General features: G+C 56.2%; 1 protein-coding gene across 3 annotated transcripts in view; it reads right to left on the reverse strand.

Moving 5' to 3' along the window:
• SH3PXD2A (SH3 and PX domains 2A) overlaps window positions 1–14,720 on the reverse strand; it is a 218,670-nt gene that overhangs the window by 90,162 nt on the left and 113,788 nt on the right. For all 3 annotated transcript variants that reach the window (XM_079793356.1, XM_079793354.1, XM_079793355.1), the window contains one exon: window positions 7,667–7,758. In XM_079793356.1, coding sequence (XP_079649482.1) covers window positions 7,667–7,758 — 92 coding nt within the window. The remainder of the gene's footprint in view (window positions 1–7,666; window positions 7,759–14,720) is intronic.

A 14,720-nucleotide genomic window follows, 5' to 3' on the forward strand; every position in this document is an offset into this window, starting at 1 on the left:
TCTAATTCTCTATCCCTCTTCCCTTCCTCTCTGCAAAAAATCAATAAAATATATATTTTTAAAAAATTAAAAAAAAAATACGAAAGGGCTTGAGCGGCCCCTGGTGACGGGCACTTCCTGTCCATTCCTGAGGCTGGCCTTGTCTCTGCTCCATCCTCTGTGACATCACCGAGTTGTCAGGAAACCACGGTGGCAGCACAGCCTGCTTCGCTGACATCCTGCCCGATCACTTCACGTGGGTCTCCGTCCTCCCCGTCTGGACGACAGAGTCTCAGCGCCGCCTCTGCTGTCTCCCGGCGGCCCAAGCCCGAGAACACGGGCACGTGTGCACGCAGCAGGTGCTGACTGTGTACTTCACATACGTTATCTCAACTCTCGTGACCACCCTGAGAGCTAGGCACTACCACTACCCCCATTTTCCAGATGAGGAAGCTGGGGCATGGAGAGCTTACATCACTATTCAGTGGCCGAGCTGAGATTTGAGCCGGTGCTGGCTGACTCCGACGTGCACACTTAGATCCTCCATGGCCTTCCTGGTCCCTTTCTTGGCCTTCCCACCCTGCAGACCTCCAGGAACACCCTCGCCCCTGCCCACCCACCTACGCTCAGAAGCCTCCGAGCATGCCCTGGGCCTATTCCCCCTCGGCCCAGCCCACTCCCTGCCTCTCTGCCTCTAACTCTCCCTCAGCATCCAAGTCCAGGTGGAGGTTTGGCTCCCCAAGGCAGCCTTCCCTGCACAGCACAGCCCCCCAGGGGTCTCCCTCCCTCGCCAAGGTTCCCCTGCACTCCTGGCCTGAGCCTCCCCTTGAGGCCTGCGCCACCACCTCATCCCTGCACTGGTCAGTCCCACCCTCCTGGGAAGGGGACCCCAGGGGCCTGGCCCCTCCAGGAAGGCCTTCCTGAGAGCCCCAGCCACCGTGACATCGGCCTTGAGCAGACCTGGGCAGCCCAGGCTCCTCCCCCTGGTTACAGAAATGCAGGGCTGGGGGGAGCCTTCCCTGCCGCTCACCACGCTCTGCCTCGGATCCGCTGCTGAACTCTCTGCCTGTCCACAAGCATTTGCTGAGGATGGATTATGTGCCAGGCCCTGGGGTCACAGGGTTGAGGAAAACAGACTCATCCCCTGGGACCGTGAGCAGAACCAAATAAAGCAAATTGGCCAACTGGGCTAAGAGCTGAGAGGAAAATGAAAAGGAAAGTGAATAAAGAAAGGGAGGTCTCTCTGAAGAGAGGATTAAAGGAGAGCCCGCGGGGCAGCTGGAAGGGATGGCTGGGCTGGGGCGGGGGTGCGGGGCGGGGGGCACCTGGAAGATCTTGGAAGTCGTCCTGAGCACAGCAGAAGGCACGGCCGGCCGCAAAGCTCACACAGGCTTCTTGGAAAGCTCCCTCTGGAGGTGGACTGGTGCCCCACACCCGCCCTTGGGTGGGACAGCCGTGGCCCAGAGTTCACTGGCTCCCAAGTTCCCTTCGGGATGAAGCCCCAGTAGCTGGTTGGTAATGTACCACCTTTGGCTGCCTTTCCTCCCCTGCCTGCCTTCACTCCCTCACTGGTGTCACCTCCCAAATAAACTGCTAGGTCTCAAATCTGCCTCTGAAGATCTTGGTAGGCCAGAAACACCTACCTCTCCCCATTTCTGGCCCATCACGATCTTCCTAGCCCGCAGGATCTAGCACAGTGCCCAACACACAGTGGGGGCTTTACCCGCACACGCTGGGTGTGGGCCAAGGTGGGGATAGCCCAGGTCTTCTGTACTCTGGCTCCCGAGGCAGCGGCCTGCAGCGTGGCAGGTCTCCACGTGTCCCTGGCCAGGTGAGACCGGCTCACCGGCGCCCTCTCCCGCTTGGGGCGGGGATCCGGCCACTCCCAGTTATTCATCTTTCATTCTCTGGCTTGGCAGGTACAGCCTTCTCTAATCAGGAGGCTGTCTCTACCTAATTAAGACAGACCTGACCACAGCCCAGCGCCTGCTTCCCTGGCCGTTTAGAGGAGCTGCCCCTCCTGGCCATCAGCCAGGCTCCTGGCCAAGCCTCCCTAAGGTTTCAGCTCTCCCTTCCATGCACCAGCATTCGGGATGCTCTGAGCCTGGGGTCGCTCTGGAAATCCTCTGGGAAGGTTCCGAGGGCCGGAAAGAGCACTGGATTTTGAGTTTGAAAAAAAGCACTTCTGAGCCTAAGGTTCCTCAGCTGCAAAAAGGAGGCATGAACCTCACAGGATTGTAATGATGACTGAACAAGATAGATCATGCTCCAGGGTCCAGCATAACTGCGGGCACATCTGAGCCTAGGCACCCGCCAAAATGCTGGTGGCTGTAATATCCAATGTTGCCACAAGGTGGGGCAAGAAACACATCCGATGAACTAAGGCACTTGAAGTGACCAAGTTACTAGTATAAGTGGTGCCTCAACTCCAATCAACCTTAAGACACAACTCATAGGGCCAGTGAAGGGGAAAGGGTCGCATGCTCTCTAGAACGCTGTCTCTTTCACATCTTACTGTTGCTATGAATGTCTTCAGTGTCTTCCATTCCTACAGCCATCAGCGGCCCAGCCAAAGCCAATACTCTCTCTCCAGGAAGAGTATTTATTTATTTTTCTTTTATTAATCCTCACCCGAGGACATGCTTAGAAAGAGACAGGGAGAGAAAGAGACAGGGAGAGAGAGAGAGAGAGAGAGAGAGAGAGAGGGAGAGAGAGAGAGAGAGAGAAGCCAGAAGGCAATTTCTTTAATCCCTTTAAACTGCCACAGTCTCTCAGGGACTCTAACCTGATTGCCCTTCTCTCCCACTCCCCTTCGGGGACTGGCTGTCACCTCACTCTCGGCTTGAATGCTGCCTCTTCAGGGAGACCTCCCGGACCACCTCACCAGGCTGGACTGTTGCTGTGGATCCCCATTGGCTCAGCAGCTGTTGTAAGCCCCATTTTACAGATTGAGAGACTGAGGCCTTGGAAGTTTAAATATTTCCCAGGCCGCACAGCAGGTAGGGGAGGAGCCAGGCTGCTAGCCAGAGCAGCAGGGGGCTCCCACAGCAGCCAGCCAAGCCCTGCCTCTGCGGTCTCTCTCCCCACAGGCAGGGCTGTGAGCCGTGTCCACTTGCATGGGTCCCAAGCCTCACACTGAGAAGGGGATCAAAAATGGATTAATGCCTCCTGCCTGGAAGCCACAGAGGAAGCCCTGGTCTAGGAGGCCAAAGACTTGGGTGTGAGATTTAGCTCTGCCGTGGACCCTTTGTGGAGGGGCAGCAAACCAGGGGGCTGGTTACAAGGGAGGGGTGGTAATTATAGGGGGGCGGGGGGACTAAGACTCCCCTTGCGCATGACAAACAGCAAAAGCCGGCTTCGGAGCTGGGTGTCTGTTGTTTCTGAAGTTAGTTAAACTCAAGGTCACACTGCTGGCCGCAGGGGAGCCTGGATCCTCAGATCTGGAGTCAGACTCCGGAGCAGGCCTGACCTGAAAGCTGACCAGGTCGAGGATGTGGGGCCGCCTCCCCAAATTCTCGGGGCTATCCCAGCGGCACTGCCACACCCCTCCATCTTCCTTCTGGGTGCTGAGGCAGGGCTGGCCAAGTCCCCTCTGCCCTCCTGGACTCTGCTTTCTGCAGGGAGGACAGCCAAAACCTCGAGCCCCTTCCAAAAGCTAAATGGGAAGGGAGGTGGGGAGGCCTTGCAGAGGAATGCCTTTCCTTGGGTCTGACCTTGTGCCCACCCCAGGCCCCGAGCAAATGCCTGCCCTCTGCCCTGGTCTGCGTCCCTGGCAGCCTCACTCAGCGCCCTCCAAGGTAGCTGCCGGGCCACCTCAACAAGCCCCTGGCCCAGACCAAGCCCGGGGCTCTGCCGTAGTCAGGTACCACAGCCTCCATCCCTCTCTTTCGGGCCTGCCAGGTGTCCCACGGCCACGGCAGGTGGCGGGGTGCTGAGGGTGGGCCTCTGGGCCAGAGGGAAGGCGGCTCTCTGGGCAGGCTGGGCAGGAACAGCTCTGATCTGGCCCTGGGCCCGTTGCGTTGCCTCTCACCCCGGGTCCCTCCGAACATTGGACCATTGTTCGAGGCCACATGAGGATGGCGCTGCGGCCCTGGGGCTGAAGAACAAAAACCTGTTTAGCAAGGCTCGGCTCCACCCGTGCCATTTCCAGAATTTAACCAGGATCCTGGCTGGCTTCAGCGGGAAGAAAGGAGCCCAGGCCTAGAGGGGGCGCAGGGAGCAGGAGAACCTTAGCCCAGTCCAGGGCCCACCAGGAGCCACTGGAGCTCTGTGCCAGCAGACAGGTAGCGGGTCAAAGCGATGCTCACCGTGTGGCGAGAGGCAGGCACACCTGCCCAGCCCTGGCCTCCGTTATCCCCTCTGCGACAGGGGGGCCGGGTGAGTGTGTGTCCACCCTGACCTCAGGCTCAAGCTGAGAGCAGAGAGCCAACAATGGTCAGGTGACAAAAAGTGGCTGCAGCCCGGCCTTGTGGCAGCGAGGAGCTGTCCCACGTAAAGATTAAGTGAAGTGTGGGACTGGGCCCGCAGACTCCCGGGGAGGTGAGTGTTCCTGTGGCGGGAAGAACCAGTGCAAAGGCCCTGGGGCAGGAACAAGTCTGACCCGTGTGAGAAGCAGCAAGCTCCCAGTGTGGCTGGAGCAGGGACGGTGGGAGAGCAGCAGGAGGGGTCGCCAGAGGGGATGGAGGAGGGAGGAGAAGGAGGCCTTGACTCTGAGTGACAGCGGTGAGGGGCAGCAGGGAGGATTTTGAGCAGAGGAGTGACATGCCCTGAGGTGTATTTTTAAATGGTCACTCCTCCCACGGCTTTGAAATGGACCACAGAGAACAAGGGCAGAAGCAGGACACCAGTCAGGAGGCCAGAATCCAGGTGAGAGGAGAAGGGTTGGCCGGGGGTGACAGCAGGGGAGATGGCGAGGTGTGGACTGTTCTAAGGTGGCGCTGCAGGGTGTGCTGCTGAGTTGGGTGGAGAGGTGTGAAGGAGAAAGGTGAATCTAAAATAATGCCAGGCCCGGCTGGAGTGGCTCAGTGGTTGAGCGCTGACCTATGAACCAGGAGGCCACGGTTTGATTCCCGGTCAGGGCACATGCCTGGTTGCGGGCTCGATTCCCAATTGGGGGTGTGCAGGAGGCAGCCAATCAATGATTCTCTCTCATCATTGATGTTTCTTTTCTATCTCTCTATCCCTCTTCCTTCCTCTCTGAAATCAATAAAAATATATTTTTAAAGATAAATGAATAAAATAAAATAATGCCATGGGCCCCAGCTGACCTCAGCCCTGCTCACACACAGCAGCAATACAGGTCGGACAGTCTTAGGAGTTAGAGGACAGGGCCAGTTGTCTAGAAGAGCAATTGCCCGCAGCCGGGAGGTGGGCCCCACTCTCCACCGAGGAAGTCAGCGGGCGGCCTGGATCAAAGCCCAGGGCTCAGGCCTGCCGCCCACCTCCCCCACCAAGGCTGGGCGGCTGCAGGCCCTACCTTACGTGCAAGAGCGAAAGGGCCATGGCCCCCACCCTGCCCCCGTGAACGCTCAACGCCCCTGCAGCAGCACACTTGAAAGAGGCTGGGGTTATCTGCAAAACTCCAATTAAACCCACAGGCTTTGATAATTTGATAAGCCACTCCACAGTCGCCCCATAGTCAAAATACGCTGTTACTTGATCCCGTGTTTATGTTCAGGATGGTGGCCTGGGAAGGTGCAAGCAGGTCTGAGAGGGAGGGGGTACAGGCGCGAGGCTGACAGATTATCAGCCACCAGCCCAGGGTTCACCTCCAGGGCTGGGCTCTTATGGGAGCACAACCTACAGTGGAGCATGGGCCTCTCGTGGCAGGTCCTGCAGGCTGAGGGGGGCCAGGGGAGGAGAAGCCACCTAGAACGTCTGGCGGCAGCTGTAACCCCACTTCAGAGCCTCACGCCTGCTTTGAGCTGGAGGGGTGGCTGTTCTCAGGCCATATCTTGCCAGACCAATTGTGAACCAGCCCAGGGGACTGATAGCTCCTCAAGAAACAGGCAGATAACCCCACGGCCATGGTGGCTTGGAGGCCCAATGCTTTATACCTGAAAAGGCCAGGCTGTGGTCTGCAGGGGCAGAACATCACATCCCACTCTGCTCCACAACCTTCCTCAGACAGAACTGTGAGCATCCCTATGTGCAGGGGCACCTGCCAGGTTACCTCAGTGCAATTACTCTGTAAGCCCCCTTGACCTCTCTGAGATACGTGTTATCTCATTTTAGGAGTGGAAAAACAGAAAGGCACAGAGGTTGAGCAATGGTCAGAGATCACGGAGGTGGGCGGCAGGTCCTGAGCTGGGAGCCGGGCCCTGCAAAGCCAGGCCCGCTGCCTCGCTAGTACCCAGCGAGGTACCCAGCTGTCTCCCTGAGCCTGGTTTGCACCATTCCTCGAGGGCCTTGTGAGACAGGCAAAAGGCTCACCTGCCATTAGTGCGCAGACTGACGGGTAAACTAGGGCCCATTTACTCAGCTGACTGGCAGAGAGTGGGATTTAGGGGCACAAAGCAAAGGCAGGGTCCGTTGATTTTGTGGTGATACACCTGCTACTTCACCCACCAGCCATGTCCCTCACAAGTGACTCCAACAGCAACCCTCCCCGGAAGGAGCCTCTCTCTCCCCATGGAAGGGAGGAGAACAGGAGGTTCCGAGAGGCCGTCCCAGTTGGGGGGGCAGCAGAGCCAGGTAGGGACGGAGGGACAGACACGGCTGGTCTTAGAGCCTTCGTCTGCCCGGGGAAAGTGACTGGCAGAGGAGCACAGAGGGCAGGACAGAGAGGGCACAATGAGAGGCACCAGGCCCACCTTCTGGTCCCCCAACTCCACCCCAGATCAGGAAGGCAGGAGGAGTGGAAAGACTCTGGGCCTCTGTCTGACATCAGCCAATTGTGGGTTCACGTCCCAGCTCCAGCTGTGAGCCTCGGTTTCCTTATCTGAGATGGGGGGATAAGGATGTAGAACTCCTGGTGGCAAACTCCCTCCCGAGCCTGGCACGGAGCAGGTACAGTGAGAGCGGTGTCTCTCCCTCTGGAGAGAACACACATTTGCATTTCATTTTATCGTTTGCCAAGCTCCTGCCCAGCCCTCATGTCCTCTGAGTTTCACAGGCAATTCTCGCGGGTAGCAAGGGCGGGGATCCATCGCTATCCCTCTGTACCGATGAGACAAGGGAGGCTCGGGGCGTGGTCTGCCGTGAAGTGGTGTGGCTCGCAGGCAGCGGAGGAGGGCTGTGCACGCAAGACTCTGCATCCTACTCCGGTGGTTCGCCACTAACGACTCCACATTGTGAACCAAGTCACTGCTGGGTTCCTGAGGGCCCGTAGCCTTTGCTTGTTTCTTAAGCCTGTGGCAGCCAGCAAGGGACACGGCCACTGTCAGGCCAGGTGAGCCTCTGAGCCGGACAATGCTTTTTCCTCCCTCAGGGGTCCAGGCCACCTTGGGCTTGGGCTTACAGCACGAACAAGGAAAAGGGCCCCCGTTGGCGGGACTGCTGTGCAGGTGCGCAGGCTGTGCGCTTTACCACCTCCCTGGGCACCGCTCACAGCAAGTGCCGTAGGAATGGCACCCCTGGGGCTGCGCGACACACCCTGGTCTCCAGGACTTCTCCTCCCCATCGCCACGTGGCACCTGCCTCTCCCACGCCTGCCAGACACACAGGAGCCGCCGGAGCTGCTACTTACTCCTTTGGAGGGTTGACATCTTCTGGTCGGGCCTCAAAGAACTGGAAGACTTCATCACACTGTGAAATGTGGGGAGGCAGCCGGACAAGCGCCTGTGGGAAGATGGGAGAAAGGGCATTAGGCCTGATGAAACTGGGACCAAAAACCAAAAGCAGGGTCAATGTGGGCCAACAGTGATGGGGGAGGGGGGGGCTCAAAAACTGTGCTGAGGAAGGTAGTTAACTAGCCACCCACCATCCTACCAGACAACTAGACAACAGATTAACCAATCAGTCAATTAATGAAACAACTCTCCATTTGTCCATCCACCCCATCAACCAACCATCCAGCGAATTAATCATTAACCAACCAGCCAAGTAATAAAAATAATGAAAAATACAGTCAACCAATCAATCATCTAGCCAACAATTCAACCAACCAAACACCCACCATTCAACTAGCCAATCAAAGCAACTAAACAATCAGCCAATCAAAAGGAAACGATGACCATGGGACCCTAGGTCTCAGGGCCCTCGGGAACTCCTCATTCTGCATGAACCCTGAAAGAATTCCCATGTGCCCCCAGAGTAAGTCCAAGATCTCTAGCCGGACAATCCAAGGTTTTATCCCACCAGCCTTGTCTCCCACTAGCCGCAGTCCAGCTGCACCAGATGCCCACAGTCCCTAAACACTGACTGCACAATTAACCATTTAACAAGTTGATAATTCTACCGAGGACAATAGGGTGCTACCACAGAGTTTGAAAGGGAGAGAGGTTTGAGAAAGACTCTTTGAAGCTGAGTTCTGAAGGATGGGTAGGAATTAACTGGCCAAGGTGGGCGGGGAGATCAAGCATGGAGGGTCCAGGAGCTGAATGAGGTCAGAGCCCTGAGAGCACTGAGCAGGGGAGAGGAAGCCAGAGCCTGACTTAGCAGGGTCTTGTTCGGCTAAGTTGAGGATGCCTGGAGGGGCAGGATAAGCTGAAGGGGTAGAAAGGCTTCTTAGAGGAGCGGGCATGAGCTAGGCTAGGAGGGTTGGACAGGCAGAGAGGAGGGAGAAAACTGTCCAGAGAGGGCTGTGGGCCAGCTGTGAGCTCACTGTCCAAGAAAGACTGAGAGCCTGCTGCGGGAAAGTGAGAGATCACGGTCAGCCGATGGTCAGAGTTCCTGCTACACACCAGCGTGGACTCCACACCTTGCAGCCTGGGACACGGGAACCCCTGATGACCATGGAGGGTTGGGGCCAGGTGAAGCCCTGCTTCTGGGCCTCTTAATCCAGTATGGAGAGAAAACACTGGAATGATCCTTTGGTCCAAACAGACAGGAGTGGTCACTGCCAAAGCAGGACTGAGAGACAGGACCAAGGAACTCTGGGCTGGAGCCAGCAGAGGGAGAGGAAGCCCCAGGACGGCAGGAGTGAGGAACTGCTGATAAAGGGGCTCCAGGTCAGTGGTCAGTTGGACAAGACCCTTTCATAAACCTGTGCCTCCCAGCCACCTCCACCAGTACCCGATCCAGCGGCTCCCCTGTGCCAAGCTTGCTGAGACCCCCAGTGTAGTCACTGGGAACCCTCCTGATGAGGTCATGAGGGCAGATCTCATCTGCATGTTACAGATTTGGGGACAGAGGCTCAGGGAGGCCAAGTGGCCTGCCCACAGGCCCCATCAAAGGTGGGAAAGGCCTCGTTAGAAGGTAAGCTCCATGCGGGCCGGGACTTTCGTCAGGCCTGTTGACTGTGTCTCCAGATCCTAGAAGAGTGCCTGACCCAGGAAGTATTTGTTTGAATGAATGAAGTCATCCTATATAATAAAAGGCCAATATGCAAATTGTCCCCTTGACCAGGAGTTCGACCAGGAGTTCAACCAGGGGGCGGGGCCGGCCGGCCAACCACCTGCGGCCCCTCCCCACAGCTGGCCCAGCCCAATTGGCCGGATCAGGGCAGGTTGGCCGGACCCCACCCGTGCACGAATTCGTGCACTGAGCCTCTAGTGAAAGAATAAATAAGGGTTCTGATGTGCAGAAGACCAAATAAGTGGGACATGATAATGGGGCATAAAAGCACGCGTGGTCTTAGGTTGCATCAACAGAATGATTGTGTTGAGGAAGAGGGAAGTGAGAGTTTAATCCTTCTCTGAGCCGATCAGGTAACAATCCAAGTGTGGCATTGAGCACGAGGCATCCTACCACAATGGCCCTTCTCAATGCCAAACCCACACCTGGGCAAGATGAGACAAGTCCTATACCAAAACATATAAGGCAACACTATGCAACTCCCAGCTGTTCCTTCTAGAGCCCGTGGCTTTCCATGGGTCTCTAACTGATCACATCCGCATGAACAGCCAGGAAACAGAAAGGAAGGGAATTTAACATTTAATAAGTAACGACCATGTGTCAGGCACTGTCCTAGGCCCCCTGACTCTCCAATGATCTGACAAAGAACGGAGGTTTTTCCATGTGTGCCTGACACGGGGCTGTGCCCTGGTACAGGGATGAGCCAGACACAGCCCCTGTACCCCCCACAGCACACCTGATGACGTGTTGCCAGTTTTGTCCCCATTGTCTCTGTTTACCCTGGGGATACTGTGCTCAGAAGGTAGGATGGGTGGAAGTTGCCCCCACAGAGTTCAAGTTTTCATTTAACTCACGTGGTATGTGCTGTTTTCTCCCCCGGGAAGGATAGAAGGAAAAGGGAAAGACTGAGGAAGAAGAGAGGAAAAGAGACAGAGAGGCCCGGCCGATGTGGCTCAGTGGTTGAGCATCAACCTATGAACCAGGAGGTCATAGTTTGATTCCCAGTCAAGGGCACATGCCTGGGTTGTGGGCTCGATCCCCAGTAGGGGGCATGCAGGAGGCAGCCAATCAATGATGCTCTCTCATCATGGATGTTTTCCTCTCTCTCTCTCCATCTCCCTTCCTCTCTGAAATCAATAAAAATATATTTTTTTAAAAAGAGAGAGACAGAGAGAGGGTGGTGGAAAGAAGAGAGAGATGGAGACAGAGAGACAGGGACATGGAGAGAGACAGAGACAGAGATGGAGACAGTTACAGAGAGAGACAGACAGACAGAAACAAATAGACAGAGAGACAGAGACAGAGAGAGAAGTGGGAAGCAGGCATGTGCAGGCCCAGTGCTCCTAGCAGGAGGCAGGAGGGGTCAGCAGGAAACACAGATGGCTTGGGATGGGTAGGGGGCAGGAGGAGCCCATTACAGGGGCCTGGGCTCTGTGTGCGCAGAGTCGCTGCCAGGGTCACCTCCCTGACAGGGACAGGGCGGGGATGCAGGGCAGGTTTCCAGTGGCCAAGCGCGAGCGCCCTCCCAGCTCAGCGCTCCGCCACCCGCCAGGCGCAGAGCCCGCCAGGCTGCAGCTCGCCCAGCACCCGTGGTGAACACAGGGGCTCTTCATGCCGACCGAGACCGGCATTCTGGGGGCAGAGGCCGCGTGGGCCGTGAGGGCCTCAGACAAAGGGGCCTTTCGGTGGAACCGCTGCAGACATCTTTATTTAATAGGGAGCCCCGAGGGGAGCGCATGGAGAGCTCGTCCTGATTTCAGGCTGACAAGAGGCTCTCAGCTCAGAGCAGCTTCCATCAGAGCAGTCGCCAAGCCCATCTCTGGCCAAAATCGTTTGGCAGGAGAGCCGGTGCTGAGCAGTCAGTCCTGGAGGCCTGGGCTGGGGATGGCTGCCAGAGCCGGGGAACCCCCACACCCAGCCGTCCTGAGAGGAGCAGGTAGGGCCAGTATATGGGGACTTCTGGGGCACCACCCCTGGCTCAGGCCTAAAGTTCTGCCATTGCACCTGCAAGATGCATGCCGGGGGGTGGTGAAGTTGGGGCCTCAGGGCCAGGCAGGCGTGGGTTTGAGTTCCGGCTGTGCCATTTCCCAGGATGCTGTGTGATGCCGAATATATGATTTGCCGTCTCTGAGCTCAGTGCAATGGGTTTGGTATGGCCCCTACCTGTTCGGAGGTTAAGTGAGATCATAAATACGAGGATCCTACCACAGTGCCTGGCATCAAGCAAATGCTCAGTGAATGTTAGCTGTTGCACTATTGTCCTCGGTGCCATTACTCTGATGGTGAAAGCAATGATGCATACTAGAAAGAACACTGGAAGGGGAGTCCGGAGACCTCAAGTCTAGCTCCAATTCTGCCTTTCTATTCTTGCTGCCTGACCTTGGGCAGCTCGCCTCCACGCTCCAGTTGTCATTTCTTTTAGGATAAAACAGACCAGCTCTGGAATCTCAAACTATATCTCATGGAACACCTGTCTGATGAGATGACATGAGTTCTGTGGGCACAGGTGAAAGGATGTTTTGTAGATCCCCATCTTGGTCTTGGAAATCACCATACTCATTATCATAGCAAAGGCTCTGAGAAGTCCTGCAGGAAAGAAACCCGCAGAGCTTTGTTAGGCCAGCATTTATTAATCATTATGACATCCTGGGGACTGCCTCATTCAATCATCACATTACATCCGAGATAGGTATGAACACGATTCCAAGTCCCCATTAGGATAAACTAAAGCACAGAGAGGTTATAAGTAATTTCCCAAGGCCACAAAGCTACTAAGCAGCAAGGCTTTAAATGGGGCCGTCTAGTCGAGAGCCTACGCTCTGTCTGATCTACTTCTCTCTACCGCCTCCACCGTTACCCACAGGTCTCTCTGACTGTAGAGCTGGTTTTCCAAACGATTCCTACTAACAGCCCAGGGAACGCAGCTGGGGCAATTCCAGACTAGAGACATTCTGACGTTTCTTCCAGCTCAATAGCCAGCGGCTCCAGGACTGTAAATAGCACCACTATCAGTGACTTCAGTGTCAGATCTATCAATCAGTCTCACTGAGCCTTTCTATCAGAGCTTTGACTCAGGTGAGGTTGGAGGGTCGGAAGGCCCCCAGCAGGGAGAAGGCCTGGAATGACCTCAGAGCCCTCAGCATCCAGGGAGGGGCCACCGTCCCGTGGGGCTGCTTAGAGAATGCAGGATGTCAGCTGAGCTAACATCAGTCCCCATCCAACCTTGGCGTCCTGTGGTCCAGGGGGTGGGCGAGCTGGCTGACAGCAGATCTGGAGAAACAGGGTGAGGGTGAGGGGCTGAGGCAGGGGCGCCTAGGCACTCAAGAGCCATCCAGGTTTGCCCACCAGCCAGTTCTTCCAGGGCCTCCCTCCCCCAGACCTCACCTGCCCTGAAGTTTCCAGCTCCTGGCCCCGGAGACCATTTCCTGGGAGCCAGTGGCATGGGCCACCACCTGGCAACATGTCACCATTCCGGATGGTGCAGATTCAGATAAGGGAGAGGGTGGCCGCACTGCATGTCTCTGAGACCCCCTCCCAGGGACGCGGGCCCGAGCCTGGTCTTTGCAAGCGGAGCAACGTGGGAGGGGACCCTGGCCAGGCTGTGTTCAGACCCTCTGCTCCGAAATGAACCCCCTCCATGAAGCCCACTGCGCTGGGTAACGCTTGTCTCAGGACAAAAAGCAAAGTTCTGCATTGAGCAAAACAAGGTGTGTGCTCTGCTCTTTCCCCGGGATCAGACAATTTCCTCTTTTTATCAGCATCATTTTGGTTTCTAATCAATGGACATCTCTAGGTAAAAGCCCAGGGACCCTGGGTGGGGTGGGGATATGTCACGGGGGGTTGGAGTTCTGCCCGTTTGGCCCCCACTCTTGCCCCCATCCCCACTCCTGGGGCTCCTCTATCCTGCCCCAACTGTTCCTTCTACATCACCGTCTAGGAAGCTGGGTGCTCACAGAATTTCTGTAACTCTGAGTATCTCAAACACAGGAGTTCTCTTTTTCAAGGATTTAGGCAGCAAATCCTTTGAAACGGAAATAGTGTCTAATTTGCGGCTGTAGGTTAAGCCATTTCACAAGAGATCCTCGTACATCGGGCCTTGGGGACATGTCACCCTCTTCCGAGGTGTCCTATGCTCGTATTGATCTTTGCAGCTTGTCATCAGATGCTGGCTGGACGCCCCCGTGGGGCCAGGCTTCTTGCTGGTTAGTGAAGACACACGGAAACAGAGGGCGCCTTCCAGGAGCTCCTGGCCTGGAGAAGATGGACACATGGATGTCACCCTCCGACTGGGAATGACGTGTGATGTGGAGGCATGCACAGGGCTTCCTGGGGAATGGGAGAGAAGGGGTCAGCTTTCCCCGGGGAGTCGGGAGGCTTCTGGGAGGGACCCTGTGGAAGCTGAATACTTCCCCAGGTGAGGGGCGAGCACAGGCCAAGGGGCAGGCGCCTCAGGGGGTCTGGCTAGCTGGGAATGGCCAAACGTCCGGCAGACTGGACGGTGGAGTTCGGAGGAGAGGGGTGAGAGCTTCGGCCTGAGCAGCACTTGGGAGCACCCCACAGAGGGCCTGGCTGAGCCACTCAGCGGTTCTTGTGGGCAATGGGGCTCCTCTGAGGGCCTTTAAGGAGAAAGGGACAGGCTGGGCCAGAGCAGATGGGGAGATTCTACCAACTAGGTCCCCCAGAAGCAGACCACTGGGGAAGCATGGACGAATCAGTGTTGCCTCTCTGCCTCAGTCTCCGCCCTGAGCAATGAAGTTCCCCTCCCACCTAGGAGCTTTGGTGCCTCTTAAAGGACTCTTTTGGTTGAAACATGAACCTTTCTCTTTATTTTTTTTTTAAAAAATTTGTTTTCATTGATTTCAGAGAGGAAAGGAGAGGGAGAGAGAGATGGAAACATCAATGACGAGAGAGAATCATTGATCGGCTGCCTCCTGCACGCCCAACACTGGGGATTGAGCCCGCAACCCGGGCATGTGCCCTGACCTCCTAGTTCCTAGGTTGACACTCCACCACTGAGCCACGCAGGCTGGGTCCTTTCTCTTTATTAATGAGAACCAATGATGGGCCGTGGTGGAACATTCCCACGGTGGGAGGGAGACTACCTGGGACTAAGAACCACCACAAGTCATAGCCTCTGCTTTCAAATCTGGGAAATGGGGATGAAAATGAATGAGCCCGTGAGAGTCAGAGGGTCTTGTTGGGCTTGGAGTCCCTCGCCCAGCCTAACTATAGCCAACCCCTCATTTCTCCCACGAAGAAAGCCATTGATCCTGAGGCAAGTCTAT

The sequence above is a fragment of the Cnephaeus nilssonii genome (assembly GCF_951640355.1).
Source record: "Cnephaeus nilssonii genome assembly, chromosome: 16".
In the NCBI taxonomy this organism is placed as follows: domain Eukaryota; kingdom Metazoa; phylum Chordata; class Mammalia; order Chiroptera; family Vespertilionidae; genus Cnephaeus; species Cnephaeus nilssonii.